Source organism: Argentina silus (genome assembly GCF_951799395.1).
Source record: "Argentina silus genome assembly, chromosome: 10".
In the NCBI taxonomy this organism is placed as follows: Eukaryota; Metazoa; Chordata; class Actinopteri; order Argentiniformes; family Argentinidae; genus Argentina; species Argentina silus.
In genome coordinates, this window is record NC_139664.1 from 8493183 (window position 1) to 8512649 (window position 19467).

Sequence of the window (19467 nt, forward strand, 5' to 3'; positions counted from 1 at the left end):
GCTGTTTATATCTTGAGTCATAAACCGTGACAAAATGCTTGTGCAGTCTGAACATTCATATTGAACAGTTTTTTTTTTTTTTTATTAATAACCACTGAGACTCATCGGGTGGCCAGACATGCCATCTCAGGGGACTGCTGTTTCACCACATAACATGGTGGAGTTGTTGATCAGGAGCAAACAGGAACCAGCCGGATCATCAAGAATCATGATGTAGTAAACCCCCCGTCCACACACAGCTAAAAACGTAACGAGTAGCCTGATAAAATACTCAAAAAACACAGTGAACCACTAAGTAAGAACAATCTTTTATTTGTGTTTTCGGGAAAGCTCGACTACATCCCCATCACCAGCACTAAGTGGGCTGGGAACAGTGGACACCACTGGTGCAGTAGGGTAGTTGTAGTTCAATAAGAGTCACTATAAGAGTTATCAACCACATCTGGGAGGAAGTTAGGGACAACATCCAGTTGGGAGAGCATACGGTCACTGACTGAGGTGAAAATAGGCTGCAAAAAACCAAGAGGAAACATGTGGATAGTGTGCATAGTCCATACACAGCTAGATAACAGAAAACTGTACAGTCATAGGTAAATAGGTCTCTACAACCCTCGCTTTCGAGGTATGAGATGAACCAGCAAAGTTTGTGGAATCCATGATCAACAGAGAATCCAAAATGGCCGTCCTCTGAGAACAGAGAAGTCCAGGATAAAAACAGTCTGTAGGAGTGATGAACAAACCAGAAAACCCTGGAGAGGGTTGAAACAGGATGCAAATGGTACTGTAGGAAGTGACATATCAACGCCGCAACGGCGAGGGGTACTCATATCTGAATAGTCTCTCTGAGGAACGTTTGAGATCAAAGATGCTTAAAAACGCAACAGATCGTGTTCATCGAAAGAAATAAAATCATTCAATTATATATAACAGCAACAATAAGAGGGATAACAATCATCATAATCATAACAACAACAACAATAATAATAATAATAATAATAATAATAATAGTAATGGTAGTTATTTAACATGGTCATTGAGGAAAAGAAGCACACTCTCACTGGTTTGACAGGGCTCTTGGTGCCCCAGGGTGCGTTGATAGTGTACCATGCCACTGTACAGTTTATGTGGATACAAAGACGATGTTCAGAGACATAGAATTGTCAGTGAAACAAACAGAAAGTATCAACAAGCTTCATGAATCAACATTGTAAATTTTGGCTTTTTATTAGTCCCAGAAATCTGAGAATTTAACACCATTCCAATCAACGGGACTACTAGACCCATCTCCTGGAATTCATTTGCATATATGCACTCATACACACATCTCTGCACATTCATACTTCTCATATATACCTATGTAAAATACACAAACTGGTATATTCAATATAGACAATATTTCTCTTCTACCAATGTTAATAATAAGAATGCTAATTTAAAATCATTTATATAGTACAGTAATACACGTGTGCTTTTTCCTGGGTAGTTGGTGGACTATTTCAGAGGACGTGAAAACATTGTGGTCTGAATAAGTACTCTTTATACAACCTACAACCACATCGACAGGATAGGTGGAGGTGACAGGAACAGTTTCAGGATTGGTTGAACATGAGGGCAGCTCTGCTTGGGTTCGGATCAGTTCCATATATAGAAACACAGGAAGGATGATGACATAACAATGCAGAGAAAAAGATCAAATAGGGCCTCTGTAACCCGGGGCAACAGAACAACTAAAAATCATACCAACCCAGCTTGGGCGAGATATTCTACACTGGTAGAAATGACAGCAATCCAAAAAGAGAGAGAGAGAGAGAGAGATAGAGACACACACACACAGAGATAGGGCTCAGCAAATATGAGTAAATCATCCAACCCATCCTGAATTGGCTGTAGTGTGATTAAATGCCCTGTATTACCATTGGGGATCTGTCAATTCCTCTATATGATAGAGAAGGGGGCAGCTATAAAGCAGGGGAACTTGCACCAAAGCCCAGACATCTAACCCACTACTCATGGGTCCAGGCTTGCTAAGCAGAGTAGATGAAGCGGTAGACTATGTTCAGAGACTGGTTATTTAAACAGGACAGGTGCTGAAGATAATGCTGTGTTAATAGTGTTTCTCTGTGTTTCTCTTTGTCTCTCTCTCTCTCTGTCTCTCTCTCTCTCTCTGTCTGTCTGTCTCTCTCTCTCTCTCTCTCTCAGCTGGCCCAAACCCCATTGGCAGAAACATAACAAAGATAACAAATTAAGTGCTGGAGTTAAAAATCCACAAAGAAATGTTGATCTGTACAATTTTAAAATCATTTTTGCTCTCTATTTTACAATTCCAACTCGCCTCCCAGCCCCTGTTCCTGCATCCTGACTCTTAATCATGTCTAAAAATACCCATCTACTGCTGACCACCTCTAAAATATCATCTCCATAATCTACTTTAAAAAGATATTTTGTCATAACCCTCCATCTCTTTATATCTTACATCTTTTCCCAGTCATATAGAAAATATACAAAAATTATTTCCAAAATTTGCTCCCCCTCTAATCTTCAGTAATATAAAAATATACAATTCTCCAATATCAAAATCCTCAAAGTCACGTCTTTCCTTCTCTCGTCTAAAGGGGCAAAACTCCTATTGATTAATCTCTCTCAGTCCCATTACCTGAAACCCCGCCCACTCTGAGACCTCACCAACGCAACACCTGAGCTTCTTTATGTCACCCCTCATCATCTCATACATTCATCATCATCAACATCATCATCATCATCGTCGTCATCATCATTGCCCCATTCTGTCCATCGTGTCACCCAAACCACCCCAATCCTCCAATTCAATCCAACTTATTCTTCTTCCCTTCCTCCTCCTCCTCTTCCTCACTGGTCAGAGAGGCGATTCTCGTATTTATTGAGGATGTTGCGGCAGCGGCCGAGCTCTTTCCGCATATCGGCAACTTCCTGTCTGAGGTTGGCGTTCTCCCGCTCCAGGAAGGCGGCGCGCACTGAGATCTGGTTCTCCTTCAGACGCCGTGCGTCACGAGAACGCTTGGCAGCCTCGTTGTTCTTACACCGCCTGGACCAGTACTTATCATCCTGAGAGAGGGAGAGGCAGAGGAGGGAGAAACAAAAGCTAAAAACCAGGGTACTGAGTATCTAGTCTATTGCAATGATTGAGGTTTACAGATCTAGTATTGATAAAAAAAGAGGTAAGGGTCATCTATGGTACATACTCGAGTACTAACCTTGAGGTCATCAGGCACCAGCATCTTGCGGGCCTTCTTGATCATGGGCTGAGGTTTGAGCTCGTCATCGCTGAAACGGTGCCTCCTGGGGTCGAAGGCGTCCTGGCCGGGCACGCTGGACAGAGCCACGTCAGCAGGGTCAGGGTCAAAGGCCCCCATCCCATCTGGCCCATTGGAAGTAGGGGTCATGAGGGGGGTGCAGGAGGAGGACGAGGAGGAGCAGGAGGGAGAGGGTGAGTCGCAGGGGTCGTTCATGCTCGACTGACTGCCTGTGGAAGAAGAGAATAAATGCTGTTTAGTTTTTTTTATTCAAATTTGATTTAAATCAAATCAGATATCAAGTGAGTACTAGCAAATCATCCCTACTAGTCCCCTAGTACTAAAGACAAATCAGGGCAAGGGGGAAACATTTAGACTGCAATGTCAGGACAAGATTGTTTAACCTTAATTTAACCAGAAATCATTACAAAAAAAGAATCAAGGGAGACCTAGTCAAGGGGGAAACTTCAGTACAACAATAAAGGGATGAAATCTAGTCGAGTTGAACCCACTAAGATCAAGGCACTGTACATTGAGAGCTGTTGGACTGCAGTAATGGATTCTGACCACCAGGTGGTAGCAGGGAGCTACTTTCTGTTCTTATAAACAGAACTAGCAACTATGCCTATTATTGATTTCACTTGTGAAGGCTAGTGTCTACCATTTGCTAAACATGACTTTCATTTACTGTATTTCTGTGTGTGAAAATCATGTAAATCAGTAAATCATGTCAAAAAACAACTCCTATAGAATTGTTCTCGAGGTGCCCTTCCAATGCAGGACTAAAATGGAACCTAATATAGAGGAAAATGTTATGCAACATTTCCCCCCACCCCTTCAAACCATTTCCCTAAGTGGGGACAGTATAGGCCTATAGCTCACCCCACCCCCTTTAGGGCCTAATGCACCCAGCAGCTTGACTTCCCTATCATAAAGAGTACAAACACCCTCTTCCTCTTCCTCTTCCTCCTCTAAAAGAACAGAGCACAATCACAATGATCCACTATAGTCTTATATCCGCCTTCTATAGTTACAAATAAAATATCTTGATTATTAAGTTGAACTCGGTATCAAAATTGCCTTTAAAGCACACAATATATGGGCCTATATATTGTTAATTGTCCTCATCAGTACTTCTTTTGTTAACATTTCTGATTATTTTTGTTTCATTTCTGATTATTGTTTAATGTGATGGCATTGCAGTTTAATCTAGCTTCTTAACTGGGAAAGTGCATTACTGATGCAAATCATGTAGCAAATACGTTACAAACCACACAATTACAGCTTAAAAACAACCCCTCTGTCATGAGTACAGTCGCTATAGTACTAACCTGCTTATGTACCATATCTCAATCTCTACAGTATATCTCTCTAATCTGCCATCAAACATTCCATCTCAAGTTCAGTATCGGCAGCACTAGGAAGGAACCTCTTCCTCTCGCTCCCTCTCTCCCTCCCTCCCTTCCTCCCTCCCTGCTGTTCTGCTCCTCCCACTCCTCCATTGGCCCTGCCTCTTGTTCTTTCGCTCCAATACTCACGGCCTCTGCACGTGAACAGACCCGTGCACATGGCTGTAGCGTGTGAGGTGGGGAGAGATTTAAAGACACGCGATCACAAACACTCTCTACATACACCTCCTCTCCCTCTCTTTCTCTCCCCCCCCACCTCCCTCTCTGTCTTAGTACAGTTAGACCTTATTGTACAGTAAAAAGCCAGGTAGAACTCTCCTGAACTGTGTTTACATACACTACAGGAAAAACATAACCTCTTAGTCATGAATTCAAGGTTCATTTGTCAAATGTAATTCTGGTCTCTCTCTCTCTCTCTCTCTCCCTCTCTCTCTCTCTCTCTGTACAAAATGCCTAATTGTGTACCCTACTTCAATAGGAATGCTATGTACAGTATGTGCAGTAAATTCCTGCCCTTTCTTTACCAACCCCTCCTTGTTATTCATGTCGGGTTAACTTTTTGCATTAAAGGCTCCATTATTTTGCCTGCTGTCTTCCATTTGCTTCCACAGACAAATATGCTTGGTCACCACGGGAGTAGGGTTCAACATGAGCTCAAATGGAGGCTCTGGAAGAGCTGTAAACCCTGCATCACATCAAAATACCCTGGGTAGAAGTCCATAGGTACCAATCTAGGAGGATCATCTCACCTTCCCAAAATTCTAACTTCAACCATTTGGAGCAAGAGCTAGAAAACAAAAAAATCACACTCCAGTCTAATCTTTTGCAGTCCTTTCTTTCAGGACATTGACATATGTATTTACCATGTTACTGTATCTGTCATATTATTAGAAATTCCACACTTTAGTCCTCTGACGTCTAGTTCGGCTTTCCTTCCAGTTCAGTTCCCTATACCACAACATGGTCCTCTGGCCATAAAACCAAAGGGAATCATCACACACTACAACCCACAATCAAACACACACACACACACATTTCCCTGTCTGATAACTTACCATAATCGTTGCCTCCAATCATGTTCTGTGGTTGGGCCACCTCCAGGCCGATGAGCGAGGGGGACGATGAGGATGAGGATGAGGAGGAGGATGCTGATGAGCATGGTGGGGGCGAGCACGGAGGGCACTGGGAACTCTGGTTGGGCACGGCTGACTGGGAGCTCTGGGAAGGGATCTGGGCGGAGCTGGAGCTGTTGTTGTTGTGCATATTGCCCATGCCGTTCTCAGTGAGGAACTCCTCCAGGTCCATGTACTGCAGCTGGAAGAGACCACCATCCACAGGCAAGGTCCGCTCCCACAGGAGAGGCCCCAGGAATGCAGACTGGTTGAAACCGGGTCCTCCACTGCCACCTCCACTGCCACTTCCACCACTTCCACAGCCATTACTGCTACTGCTTCCCACTCCTCCACCATTACGCATGGAGTCCTCATCCATGTCCTGGGTTCTGTCTTTCTCTGCAAGAGAGATGGGAACAGAATGGAGAATGTTTGTTAGTCAACGTTGATGGATAGACAGTTCCTTGGAGTTGACTAGTTCCTACCAAGGTTTCTTCTGCACTCAAGAGTTTTGCTTGTCAAAGGCTTGCTTCTAGGGGCTTGGCCATGGCAAGTTATCATCTAGTAAGGAGCTGCCAGAGACAATTTCATACTTTTGATTCTCACTCAATAAGAGAAAGAAGCTATGAACATAGCCTTAAGATTGACTTTGTAGTCCTAAGGCAACATTTCCAGTCATAGAGATACCAGTATGTCCACTCTCCATGGACTTTGAGAGGGTGGTTCATACAATAGAGTGACAGTTGGGCGCATCAGCTGCACTGCTATGCACAAACAGACACCAATGAAAGTCCCAGCTTCAGAAGGACCACAACAGATGGTAACTGAATTGGGAATGGATTATAAACACTGGACAGGAGGCAATAGGAATCAGTTAAACAAGTACATACTGTATGCCTTTGGAAAGAAGAGAAACCTATAAACATCTTAATTCATTAGTACAGGCATCCATACCATGGGCCTTGTGCTGTATAGCATATCAAATATACCAAAATATATCATTTTAATCTGAATGCTAATCTCAAATTATATGACAGGGGATTGTAGGGGCGGCGATTATAATCCATGTGAGAATATTGTACTCGGGTCACAGTCGGAGTGCATCACGGGATGGCACCACTGTCCTGTTGGGGGTGAAATCTTGGCCAATGGCCACTGTTTCTACGCTTGTTTACATCTGTCTCAGGCTAAAGTTAGTGAATAAGAATTTCCAATGGCTCAACTGGCCATGGTGTTTGCAACACCAGTTATTGTTTGAGTTAAAATCCTCCATGGAGTACTTGAAAATACCTCTCTCACTTTGTATAAAAACATCTACTGAATTACCATTTTATATTATTATCTATTCCCTATTTGTGTTTGCTGCTGTGTCTGAGTGAATTATCCAAGGAAATTTCTAGAACAGAATTTGATCCTGCTCTGTTCGCAGATCAGGTCTCCCTACTGCAGTTCTGACTTGAACTATTGGAGGTAACAACTTAGAACTGACCCTGAATCAGCATTTGAATCAGCATTTGCAAGTAACGTCCATCAACAGGGGAACTTGGTGTGTCTTGGTCACACAGCAGCACAGATGATGCATCGTGCAACTGTCAATCATTTATCAAGCTATAGGGCTGATTCAGAAGTACCACGCCTCTATGTTCTTTGTTTTGTTTCCAACAACAGTCAGACACTGACTGCAGCTTGACAATGGCAGGGCCGGATATTGAGTTGTTCAGGTGAAAACACAGCTGTCTCCATTAATGAAGATAGAGGCAGGCGTCTAGGGGATACAATACTGGTGAAAGTCACTTAGAAAGGATGTCATCCTTTTTTACTATGGCTTGGTCTTAGGGGTGCAGTAAAATGCATAAAGAATAGGCTTCACAAGAGAAAGTGAGTGGACATAAAAGGACTCTAGTCCAGCATATCATGCACTCCACATCCCCAACATTGTTAGTATGGCCTACAGGAGTAAATAGTTAGTTACAAAGTGACAAGCCAATCCAGACCAAATCAAATGAAATAGACAAAAGTTTGTACCTTTCAAGTCGCAGGAGTCTTTGACACGCTGGTCTCCCTTCATAGGGTGCTGCAGGAGGGATTTCAGACTAGCCATGGAGTTGAGATGTCCTCCGGTTATGGAGCCTGCAGGCTGGGTGCAACTCCCGAACTGAGGGCTAGCGCCAGCTGGGAGGTCCGGGGTCAGGAGCTGAGTGAGCTGCCTGGACATCGTTGACCGGACGGGGTCGTAGAACGATTCCTGAGATGCAGGCGGGGTCGAGATGAACTGCTCGGATGGTCGGATCACGATTCACCACTGTTGAACGACCAGACAAGTCAAACATACTGTATAGCATTGAGATTGAGAAAACAGCCACAATCATATATTTAATATTACAATAACCTGTTGAGATGCATAATAAGCTCATGAGGAAAACTGAATAAAATAGGTTATGGCCTCAAACTCGGAAAGTAACATTCACAATATCATCTTAATTTAACAACTGAGTCGATCAACTGGAATCTTACCGTTTTCCTCTGATGAAGCCTATGAAGTTTGCAGTTTCATGTTCATAAAATAATTCCAGTCTACGTGCAATCCGATATTATTTTAATTCCTCTTTGCAGATCAACTTGTTTTCCACCGATAGAGACCAATGGTAAACGTCAGACTAATTGAATATGACGGGTGCCCATGGTCAATTCAGAGGTGGACAAAATAAAATCCGAGGCGACGACAGAAATAATGAATAACGTTAAAAGTTTAAGAAAAATATCCTGAGTTGACCAACACAAAAATAAGACGATTCAATGTGAGACCGAAAAGACTTGCAAAGCAAAGAAAACAATGTCCTCCTACAAAATGTCAAATGAAAACAAATAATGGAGAGAAAAAACGCAGCGAGGAAAGCTGTGGATATGCGGCGCGATTGGTCGGATGACAAGCTGTATTGCTTTTTTCTTTCTATCGTCCTGTCGCTCTATCGTTCATTCGGGAGGGGGGGGCTGTTCTTCCCCCTTTCGTACTTTCTGTAGCCAATGTACCGAGGAACGGGCACGGGCTTGGATTTGGGCCGCGCGACGGCTGTCCTCTCAGCTGGAACGAACACGGGCAGTTCACGTGACGTCACATCTCATAGGGCAAGGCGCGAGAGGCACGAGGGGGCATGTTCAGCTTATTTGTTCAATATTCATGAGACACACCTCCCCTCGTGCCACACCTCGAAGGGGAACGCAAAGTTGTTTGTGCGCTCAAGACAGCCCGATCAAAACATATGGATAGTGTATGAACTATCAGTTGCTGTTCATCATCATCCTCATGATAAACAAAGTAACTATAACTTTCATGCACCTGAGACTAGGAATAAACTAATGAAGACAGCCGAAGTGGAATGCATATTATTGGCAAATTAAGGTTTATATTATTATTAGATTATTAGGAGACATTATTGCACCATTCAATGACCAAGCATTCAATGACCGAGTGTAGTTTTCCCAGCTCGCCTGTAATCCACAAAAAACGTGAGTGCCTGTCTTTTTTCAGGCGAGAGAAGTACAGCAGCACGTTGCTTCCTAAAGCAGAATAGCTCTTCAGAGCGCACATGTTTCAGGCACGCGGAGGTGCAGCCCGTATGCATGCCGCTCTTGGTGCGATTGGCTGGAGAAAAATCTGTCTCCGCCTCTAAGTAAGATCTATTGGACAAAAGTAGGCCACCCGCCCCGCCCCACGGATTCCCCCATGCTACGGCCGCGTGAGACCTATTCGAAACACAACAGCGCGAGGTGTCTGCTGTACAGTATTTCAACCCACATCCAAAGCGCCACAGGAAATTGTTTTCTTTTTTTGCAAGTCGGAGATAGAGAGAAAATGTAAAACAGATCTGAGGAAAATATACATGCTTATAATGTAGATATTGCATTTTGCAGCAAATAGGCCCGCAGCAAAATATATAGCCTAAATTGTTTTAAAGTAGACTTGGAAGATAATAAGCATGTCAACTCTGTGTTTATTACAGACATATAGGCCTACTGCAGATCCACCTTTAAAAGAGTGCCTTCATTCCAGGTTGAGAAACATTGCAAGACTATTGAGACTACATCATACAGATCTGTTGCTGTATATGTCTTGACACAGATGTGTTTGTCATCGTCACACATGATACTGGATGGCTTTATTATAACCTCTAGTTTATGTGATAACTTGTCCAAATATTTAGATTCCTAGCAAATAATATGACATATAGCATCTTCAACCACAATCCATATGAAAAACATGTTTCTCAATGCATGTAGAGATGGGGCATTCCATGAGCAGCTATTTAGAGATCTAAAATATACTTCTTCTTTTTTTGGGACATTGAGGGGTGATTGGAAAGTGAATCTCATCACTACTCTGGGCATATGGCTGCTACTAGAATGACAGTGCTGTCTCTAAACATCATTCAGTCCCATCATAAAATCATTTCCATATTTTATAAATGGTGTAGTTGGGCACAGTTGTCTAGCCGTAATGTTTTACAGTATATGTGTTATTCATGTTTCAGATTTGTTGGGTTTGTGTCAAACACAAGTGTAGGCTCACAATCACATGCACACATGCTTTGTCACTCATTCACACGCACGCGCACACACACTGACACACACACACTGACACGCACGCGCGCACACACGGCTCAGACATGGACACAGCACGTTCTGTCTCTTGAATCCACCCCCTATCAGTGTAAAATCCATGTGACTGCCACACTCAACCACACAAGGGCCAGAGGACTCGGCTACAGTTAGCTGAAATGAGTCACCTACTGCCATCTTGTGGATTTGGAATAGTACTGCAGGCCAGAGACATCCATTGATTCTTTATTTGGTGAGGTGGCCAAAAGAAAGCAGAGAAAGCATTTCTGGTGCAACATATCTAATAACTTGGAGTAACCTGCCAATAAGTTGGATAACTAGAGTTGTGCTAAGTTTAAATTTATTGGTATATCCATTACATCCCAAAATCCATACAAAGCCTATGAACTATGCCTAGCACAAAAGCTATGAAATAACTGTTTCCAGCGGTAAACAGTTATACTGATTTTGGTAAAGGTAACATTTTATCATATATTCTATACTCACATTAAAGTTAACAGGAAGTATCCTGTTCTGAGTATTAATATTAGTCTTAATGATACATGGAGAAAAAACAAAGATGAGAACACTTAAGTTTTATTCAATGCTGAAGTATAATCAACAACTATCTTTGTTATAAGTAAATAAAGTGATAGAAATGCATTTAGAACTATTATTTTTAGTTTTTTCTGTAGAAGAAAAAAAAAGGCTTGACAGGGGTATGAACATGGTTGCAACTCAGCAGAAAAGTGAAGGGGTAAAATATGCGGTTGGCAGGTAGACAGATTGAGTTATACACACATTAATACATGTAATAACCTTTTGCTACTACGACGGCTTCTGAAGCCATTATAAAGTAGTAACAGACAGTAAGAGCTAAATAAAGGACTTTGTGAAAAAAACAACAAGAAAAAAAAACCAACAGTGATTAAAATTTAACATAATATACGTTACAAGTACACTTGATTCAACCTTTCTTGATCTCAATCTCTTGGTATAAAAGCTATACATGTTTTCAAACATGAAATGAACTGAACATGATAAGCAAGGCTTTAATATCTTAATTAGTTTTGGCAGGAACTGAGTCCCTATATAACTTCCCATCTATCTATGTTCTCTAATTTATTTTTCATGATGTGATTGAATCACAGGGGGATTTTTAACGACTTTGTTAACCTTAGTTTACGACATGTCATTTTTGGGATATACTGAATAAACCATCACATAGCAGAGAATTCACAACCTCCGCAATAAACTGACCAAAGAACACACATGCACCGACAAATTGACTGTCTACCAACCAAAAGTCTTTGCCCCTCTCTCCCTACTCCTACTAAATGCACTTTTTACATTGAAAAAAAAATCCCCAAAAGGGGTCTAAGTGAACAACAACAAGACAGTACACAGCAGAGACAGAGTTATCATACAGCGAGGGGTATTGCAGGGATGCTAGTAAGGCGGCCGGGGAGAGAGATACATTAGCAGGTCAAATCACTTAAACTTGTCTAATAACTGCACAGTGTCAGCCAAGCGTAGTGTCAATGCACTTAAGGGTTAATGATCCTATGAAAACAGTCATGTCTTTCAAACGTCCTCCCATACAGTTCGGAAGAGTTCTGGGTGATTCTTTGAGGTTGATCTACAGTAGTTCATGTTGTTAACACTCATTTTATCTCATTCTAACAGTCAGTGAGGAGTTAAGTAGCTTAGGTCCAGACAGACACCAAGCCAATTCCACAAGTCTCCTAAAGGCGTTTGACATTTTTAGAAGTCCCTCTTCTACTTATTTACCAAATTGAGAATCTCATTCCCCTTTCTTATCAATAAAATCTTCCTTTAAAATGCCACTTTAGATGCCAGAAAGCTCAGTATCTGTACACTGCCTGTATGGATGACATCTCCCCCTGACCCTCTTCACTGTTACTTTCCCCTGCCCTCTTGGATGACTTCAGGGTGATAGCACCCCCTCGTGGCAGTCCCTTAGCCCTGCGGCGGCAGGACACCTTGTGTCTGCGGAGGAGTGTGGCGTTCCAAAAGCGAGCGGAACAGCGTCTGCAGGAGAAAGACCCCCGAGCCCGATGAGAGGCCCGGTGTTTGAAGGCTGCCAGGAGCCTGCGAGACTGCTTCCCACACACTCCACACTTCAGTCGCTCCTGAGCAGTTAGGACTCTTGGTGGGTGTTTTGCTGCCCTGTGGGCTAGCAGCCCAGCCTGGCGGGCAAACATGGCATTGGGACAGATCGGGCAGGCAAAACGTTTGACTGGGACTTTGAGAGATGACATGATCTGTATCTTCATCCCTCCAGTGGTGACAAGCTCATATCCTCCCCCTCCCGCCTCCCCCCCTCGTCTGATCTTCAGGAGGAGAGAGGCTGGTTTTTTCTTCCTTAACTGCCTCCGTAAAGCAGATCTCCTTCTCTTCTCTTTTCTCCCATCCTCTCTGACTAAGCCTGAGGACTCCCCCCACTTCTCCCCCCTCCCATCTCTCCCCTCAGACTTTTTTTTTTTCTTCTTGGGCTTTCCCATCTCATCGTGTGATTGGATACTCTGGTGGCGGTGCTGCTGCGTCTGGGGCTGTGATTGGTGGTGGTGATGTGATTGATGATGATGATGATGATGATGGTGGTGATGATGATGATGATCAGTGGATGGCAGCTCCGTAAGTGGCTGGAATGGAGCTGTGGTGTGAAGTGTATGACTACTGGACCCCGCTGGATAAATATGTTCCCCTTTCACCCCGGCTGGAGAATGCTGGTGCTGGGGGGGCATGATTGTGGAGTTTGGGGGCAGGGGCTGAGAGTAGGGAGGGACATTGGAGGCTGAGGAGTGGGCCGCAGCAGCATCATAGAAAAGGGGGGGGTAGCCAGCTGGTGGTTGAGGTGGGGGCTGTTGGTGACTGTGGGTAACGACACTGTGACTCTGCTGCCCCCCATGGCCCTCAGCAGAAGGAGCCATCTGCAGCAGGGCGTTGGTGGCAGCTTCACTCTCTGATGCAGACCCACTCACACCAGCACCGCCACTGTTTCCCCCTGGCCCACTGCCACCCTCTTGTGTGTTAGCAGGGCCAGTGCGGGTCAGCCCGTGCTGTGACAGCCTGTGTCGGGTGAGGCTGTTGGAGTAGGCGAAAGCCTTGCCACAAACCTCGCAGCAGAACAGCTTCTCGCCTCCACTCTCATGGACCGTCTGGTGGTGAGCAGTCAGGTGAAAGTGATGGCGGAAAGACTTCCAGCATATCGCACAGGTGTAGAGTCTGGGCGGGGGCTGGGTGTTGGAGCCTTGAGGCTTGACATCTTGGGGATATGAGTAATAGGAGGAGGTGTTTCCTTGGCTCTGGCTCCTGTCTTGGCCCATGCCACATCCAGGGTTTGTGTTAAAGCTGTTGAGGTTTTCTCCACCTGGTGTTGTGGGCACCTCCACCAGCTCCCCTTTCTGGTGGAGCTTCCCATGCCTCTTGAGGCTCTGTGCGTAGCCAAACTCTTTGTCACAGAGGCTGCACTTGTAGTTCTTCTGCCCAGAGTGAACGGTCTGATGCTTGGTGAGGTGGAAGGCCTCTCGGAAATACTTCCCACAGACACTGCAGTGGTGGGGCTTCTCCCCAGTGTGGATGCGGTCGTGCCGGCGTAGGGTCTCACGGCGTGCGAAACCTCGGCCACAGACACTGCACAGATAAGGCCGTGGGATCCCACTGGGCCCTGTTGCTCTGGGGTTGTACTGTCTACGTTTGGGGGGCTGTCCTCCAGCACCGGGCTCTTTTTTTGCTCTGGGCTTGCGGGGACGTTTTGGTTTTGCAGCTGGGTTCTGTGGATTACTACCGTGGTTATGGGTCATATGACCACCCATACCCTGCTGGTTCCCCCCGCCTCTATAGTTCTTATCCATGCCAGATGTTGATGAGGGGGAGCCCAGGGGACCTAAGCCAAGACCCCCAAGCAGCCCCCCAATGATGTCCCTCCTATCATCTCCTCTGTTCCCACTGGTGTTGAGATCGCAGTTGGCGGCAGCTGCTGCAATGGCAGAGATGGCATTGTTGACAGAGCTGGTGACATCATCCTCCGAGTCATCCAGGAGGGAGGACAGGGGGAGGTGGGGCTGCTGCTGCTGCTGATGGTGATGTTGTTGAGTTTGATTCTGAGGGTGAGGGTGCAGCGTTGGGGCCAATGGTGCCTTCCTCAGCGCTGGTCCCGCCATCCCGCTCCCACAGGGGGAGGCTCCAGAGTAACATGGGGACGGGTTACCTTGAGAACGATGGTCATCATGGTAGCCTGTGTAACGATTCCGAGAGTAGTCAGTGGGGTATTTACCATCAACTCTGTCCCTGTTGTTAGCATTCCCTCCCCTCCCTGACTGAAACAGACCATCACACCCTAACTTCTGGTCTCCCTCACCCCCAATAATCACACCCTCTTCCTCAGTTTTACCATAAATCACCCCTCTACCACTCTGGTAATCCCCCACTCCTCCACTACCCCCTCCATTGCCTCCTCCACCCCCTTCTCCCATTCTGCCCTCCCCCTCAGCTTCTGTCTTGCTGCCCCGTGGTCTGGGCCCCCTACCTGGCTTGCCGCAGGTTCCGGAGGCAGCATGGTTGAGCAGGGAAGTGCTCTCACGGAAGCAGCGACCGCAGGCTGGGCATCGGAATGGCTTCTCCTCATGTATCTTCTCATGGCGTGTGAGGGACTCACGGCGGTTGAAGGCCCGGGAGCATGTCGAGCAGCCATAAGGGCGCTCCTCAGAATGGATGACGCCATGTTGGAGCAGGTGCCCCTTTTTCTTGAAGCCCTTGCCACAGTCGGAGCAATGGAAGATCTTGTCAGGGCTGGGGCAGGAGGATGAGGCCTGGGCCGTATTGGTTGATTGTTGGGAGGACTGTGGGTTAGAGTTCAGGTCCTGGGTGGAGTGGGGGAGGCTTGGGTCAGATGATGCTTGGATGTGAGTTGGGTTTCGGGTAGCGTTAGCATTATTGCTAGTGCCTGCTGCAGTCGATTCATGCATACGCAGATGCCTGCGAAGGCTGGAGAGGTGAGTGAAAGTTTTGCCACACTCTCCACAATGATAGAGGGGCTCTGCGTCAGGCTGTGTGGGGGCAGGTGGCATGGAGCCAAGGTTATCAGATTTGGAGAGGTGAGAGCCATTAGTGACCAAGACTGAGGCTGCAGTCGAAGAGGGGGCGGAGGATGAGGAGGATGAAACAACTGATGAAGATGAGGAGGAGGAGGTGAGGAGGGAAGATGGGTCCCCCCCCATGCCTGTAATGCCAACCCCACCAACTCCACCCCCAACCAGTCCTGGGGTCGGGTCATGGCTAAGCCCCCCTGCACTACTGCTAGCATTGGGGTTCCCACTACTGTGGCCATGGCTGCTGCTGCTGTTACTGCTGCTATCAGATTTCCTCTGAGGCAGATAGCCAGCCATCGCTTTCTTCCTCCTACTGCTACTGGTTCCACCCCCACTGCTGTCCCCTTTCCCATCATCCTTGGAGAGGGACAGATGAAGCGGCAGAGGGAGGGGCAACCCTGCTTCCTGTTGCATCAGAGAGGCTAGCTGATTGGAGGAGAGCACTGGGATGCCCTGGAAGTCGAAACCACCCAGAGAGGAGGGTTGGGAACCTGGATGAAGGGGGTGGTGAGGGTGAGAGTGAGAGTGGGGGTGGGACAGGGTATGGGGTGGCAGCTGCTGCTGATGGGGAGGCTGCTGATGTTGCTGCTGTGGCTGGGAGTGGCCATGCGAGTGAGAGGAATGCAAAGCTGGAGGCGGAGCAAGGCCAGAGCTCGTCTCCACACCTGTCTGACCTAAACCTATCCCAAGGTGGTTATGGGATCCCTGCTGAACTAGGAACTGCTCTAAGCTAGCATTAGCAGGCACCCCAGACAGGAAGTACTGATTAGCAGCTAGCATGCAACTGAACTGTTGGTGAAGGCTTCGTGCATCAGACTGAGCCCCAACCAGCTGGTGCCCCAGAGAGGTGACTGCACTGCTGATGGGGGGGTTATTGGCAACTGAGCTTGAGGGGGAGGGGGTAGAGGAGGAAGGGCCAGGTGAGGCTTGTGGGACAGAAAGGCCTGGATGCAGAGGGGGTGGTGGAGGGGGGCCAGATGTTACCAGTCCTCCTAACCCCCCAGTACTCCCACCACTAGCGCCACCCCCAGCAAAGTGCTCAAAGCGGCCCACCCCTGGGTGTAACTGCTCCTCGCTTGGGTGGAACGAGCGCAGGAATTGTGGGTAGCCTGACACATGACTCGAGCTGCTGCTGCTACTCATTTTGCTGGACTTAGAGCGTGAGCTTTGGGAGGACGAGGAAGGTTGTTGCTGTAGCGGTGGGGGAGGTGGGGTGCTCATCTTAGCAAAAATGGAGGCAGAATCAGAAAAGGCGTTGCTTCTGGACCCTTGGAGGGGCCCCAGGCCTAGCCCAGACAGGAGAGCTCCTGAGGTCTCGGCCTGTTGCTGTTGCTGCTGTTGAAGCTGGTGCTGGTGAAGCTGCACTTGCTGTTGATGCTGTAGCTGTCGTTCTAACCCAAGGCCTTTGAACTGATGGGCCTGGTGTCCACTTAACATTTCTATAATGTCCAAATTGTATTTTCCAAATTGGAACATCTCCCACTCACTGGCACATGGGGGTGCAGGGGCCACACCTCCAGCGCCAGGAGCGGCGACAATGATCCCACCACCGCTGCTGACGGATGAACTTCTACCGAGGGATCCTGTGATGCTACTACTTCCCCTGGAACTGCCTGAGTCACCTCGACTTGACCCCGAACTCCGCCCGATAACACTACCACTGCTGCCCCCTGTTCGTGCGCTTCGGCTGCTGCTACTTCCTCCTGATCGTCCACTGCCCCCACTCTCCATCCAAGAGGAGAGGGAGCAAGTGTGTTGGGAAAGTGTGTGGAGAGAAGAGGGGATATTTCACTGCGAGATGGATGAATACCTTAAAGTTCGTTTCAATGTGGATACTACTTATCCTTATTAGATATTATGTTAAAAGCTGGGCGCCATATTCGTATCAAAGGTCTTTCTGAAATAAATTGTTGTAACAGTATGTAACTGTATCATGGGATTAAATGTCTTGTTTTGGCTGATTCTGTTTGTTTTGGGGCAATTGTGTTGTGTTTAATGGCACAGAACAATCTTTATTGGGGAGCAGTTCGGTTGACAGCTGTTTGTTGTCTGTATCAGTCACAGTGTTGACATCCATATCATATTTTCCTTCAGTCAAGTCAATTTCTTCACCCCTGTTCTGAGAAGTGCTGATGTTGGCTTCCTCTGTCTGAAAAACAAGTAATTTAAAAGACATCATAACAAAGGTTAATTACTTGGTTATTATTACAACTGTATTCCATGCTAGAGTTTTATCCAAAAAAAGTTTGATTGAAGAGGGCATTGAGTGTGCCTCTTTTCTTATTCAAGGAGTGCTTTGCAACAAAGACAATGTATGCACTGTGCAGCATTTTTTTTTTTTTTTTTTTTTTAAATCAAGTATCAAGTATTTTATTTAAAATAAAACCATCTATGACTTACGCTGAACATGTTTGCAATTTCTCAAGATAAAAGGGAATACTTTAAGTGGTGAGAATGCTCAACATCACATTTTCAAATGCTGAATTAATCTGCTGAATTAGTTGTTTTTTTTATATCCACTTATAAATGTCCTTAAAGTGAATACATTAACATTTGCAGATTCAATCAATCAATCAATCAACACAATGTGTGAAAGTGGTGGTCAAGATTCAGTCGGTCATTTTTGGGGGATTGTTAACAACCAAATCATCAGCACATGATCATCATTTATTACTAATAATAACAGGCTAATAATAATAACAGTGTCATTATTACTATCCTACTTCAGTACATTAATAATACTAATAACATTATTATTATTATTAATAATAATAATAATAATATCCTACTTCAGAACTATAATTACGTGTCAAATGAGGACTGCAGTCCCCACAAATGTGATAAATTATGAATTATCATTGGGCGTCCAGCAGTCGCCATAGTACCGTGTTATGAAAAATCTTACCTTAGACTTTTGACATGTCAATGAGTCAAAACAATATATTTGCTGCGGGGGGAGTGGTTCCCCCGACAGCGGAGGAGGGAGATGATTTTTATTTCACAATCGCATCTTTTGATTGCCTCTCACATTAATGCAGATGGCCAATCCTGTGGAGGACAGAAATTCTGAATCAGCAACTCAACTGTTTTCGGTCACTGCAAATATGTTTACCTACAACAATGTCTGGACAATAGCATTTAGCAGGACTATTCACTTGAGGCAACATACTGTAACAGCCGTGTTTAACAGCTGGGAATTTAGACACGCTTGCGTGTAAAACTGACACCTTTTTAGGCATCACATTCTTTCTGACTATTTACCCAGTTTCGCAGCGTGCAGGTTTACGCACGCAATCAAAAAAACATGCATAAGTTAACATGCACTACTATACTTGAAATGGTATGCATTTAACATACTGAGCATGCATCTGCGTAAAATGAATTCGGAAAATTCATTTTTACCTACACATCCTGTTCGAGACCACAGTCAGATAGATGAGGCCTGTCACGCCTTCCTACCATCTAGCTACCATTCGCTTAACTCTCCATTTCTGCGTGCTGTTTTCGACTCGTTAGCCATAGCCATTTTCACTGATGCTGAGCTAGGTGAATGCTCGCCTCTTTTCGCTCGAAATAATCAGTATTTGAGGCTGCAACTGTTTCCTTGCCATTTGGCAGAATCAATCCCCATTGGCACTGATGAGTTGGTGATGTTTTAGTCGGCTAAAATGTTTTGGACGGTCCGTGATATTTTTTTGGGTAAAAGTGAGTGACGTGTGCTCACTTAACAACGGTCCTTTCCGGCCCGTGAAATGTTTCCGGGTGGAATAACCTGCGGTTCAGTTGTTGTTTTGGTTAGCTTGCAAAGCTAGCTAGTTAGCTAACGTTGTAATGAACTGCTTTAATTTCCATTTGGTACATCTAATGCAACATGCATCTTCTTAGTCGCCAACCTTATATGCACCCGAATGTCAGCTAAATGATACACATTTATCAGAAATTGTTTCCGACTCTACGGGAGGTTGAA

General features: G+C 45.5%; 2 protein-coding genes across 4 annotated transcripts; both read right to left on the bottom strand.

Annotated features, from left to right (window-relative positions):
* Window positions 1-296: 296 nt before the first annotated feature.
* dbpb (D site albumin promoter binding protein b) lies at window positions 297-8816 on the bottom strand. 2 transcript variants are annotated; one of them, XM_083679308.1, is made up of 5 exons: window positions 8305-8816; window positions 7816-8092; window positions 5734-6189; window positions 3219-3499; window positions 297-3081 (listed from the first exon to the last, which is right to left on the bottom strand). In XM_083679308.1, the coding sequence occupies exons 2-5, from the start codon at window positions 8003-8005 to the stop codon at window positions 2866-2868; spliced, it is 1143 nt and encodes a 380-aa protein (XP_083535434.1). In that variant the 5' UTR covers window positions 8006-8092; window positions 8305-8816; the 3' UTR covers window positions 297-2865. The 2 variants fall into 2 exon arrangements, with proteins under 2 accessions (XP_083535434.1, XP_083535435.1); XM_083679309.1 differs by having other exon boundaries at window positions 3231-3499; window positions 8305-8811.
* A 1838-nt stretch (window positions 8817-10654) lies between these two features.
* LOC310811189 (uncharacterized protein) lies at window positions 10655-19204 on the bottom strand. Of its 2 annotated transcripts, none has more exons than XM_083679277.1 (4): window positions 18907-19204; window positions 18406-18548; window positions 14939-17649; window positions 10655-14647 (listed from the first exon to the last, which is right to left on the bottom strand). In XM_083679277.1, the coding sequence occupies exons 3-4, from the start codon at window positions 17229-17231 to the stop codon at window positions 12252-12254; spliced, it is 4689 nt and encodes a 1562-aa protein (XP_083535403.1). In that variant the 5' UTR covers window positions 17232-17649; window positions 18406-18548; window positions 18907-19204; the 3' UTR covers window positions 10655-12251. The 2 variants fall into 2 exon arrangements, with proteins under 2 accessions (XP_083535403.1, XP_083535402.1); XM_083679276.1 differs by having other exon boundaries at window positions 18903-19204.
* Window positions 19205-19467: the final 263 nt, after the last annotated feature.

Excerpts from the sequence above, each read along its gene's own strand:
- dbpb (XM_083679308.1), bottom strand. The coding sequence starts at position 8,005 with ATGTCCAGGCAGCTCACTCAGCTCCTGACCCCGGACCTCCCAGCTGGC. Across the intron at positions 6,190-7,815 it reads AGACTCCTGCGACTTGAAAG|AGAAAGACAGAACCCAGGAC; the intron begins GTACAAACTTTT and ends TCTCTCTTGCAG. Across the intron at positions 3,500-5,733 it reads GATTGGAGGCAACGATTATG|GCAGTCAGTCGAGCATGAAC; the intron begins GTAAGTTATCAG and ends CTTCTTCCACAG.
- LOC310811189 (XM_083679277.1), bottom strand. The coding sequence starts at position 17,231 with ATGGAGAGTGGGGGCAGTGGACGATCAGGAGGAAGTAGCAGCAGCCGA. Across the intron at positions 14,648-14,938 it reads CGGAACCTGCGGCAAGCCAG|GCTACCATGATGACCATCGT; the intron begins GTAGGGGGCCCA and ends ATCGTTACACAG.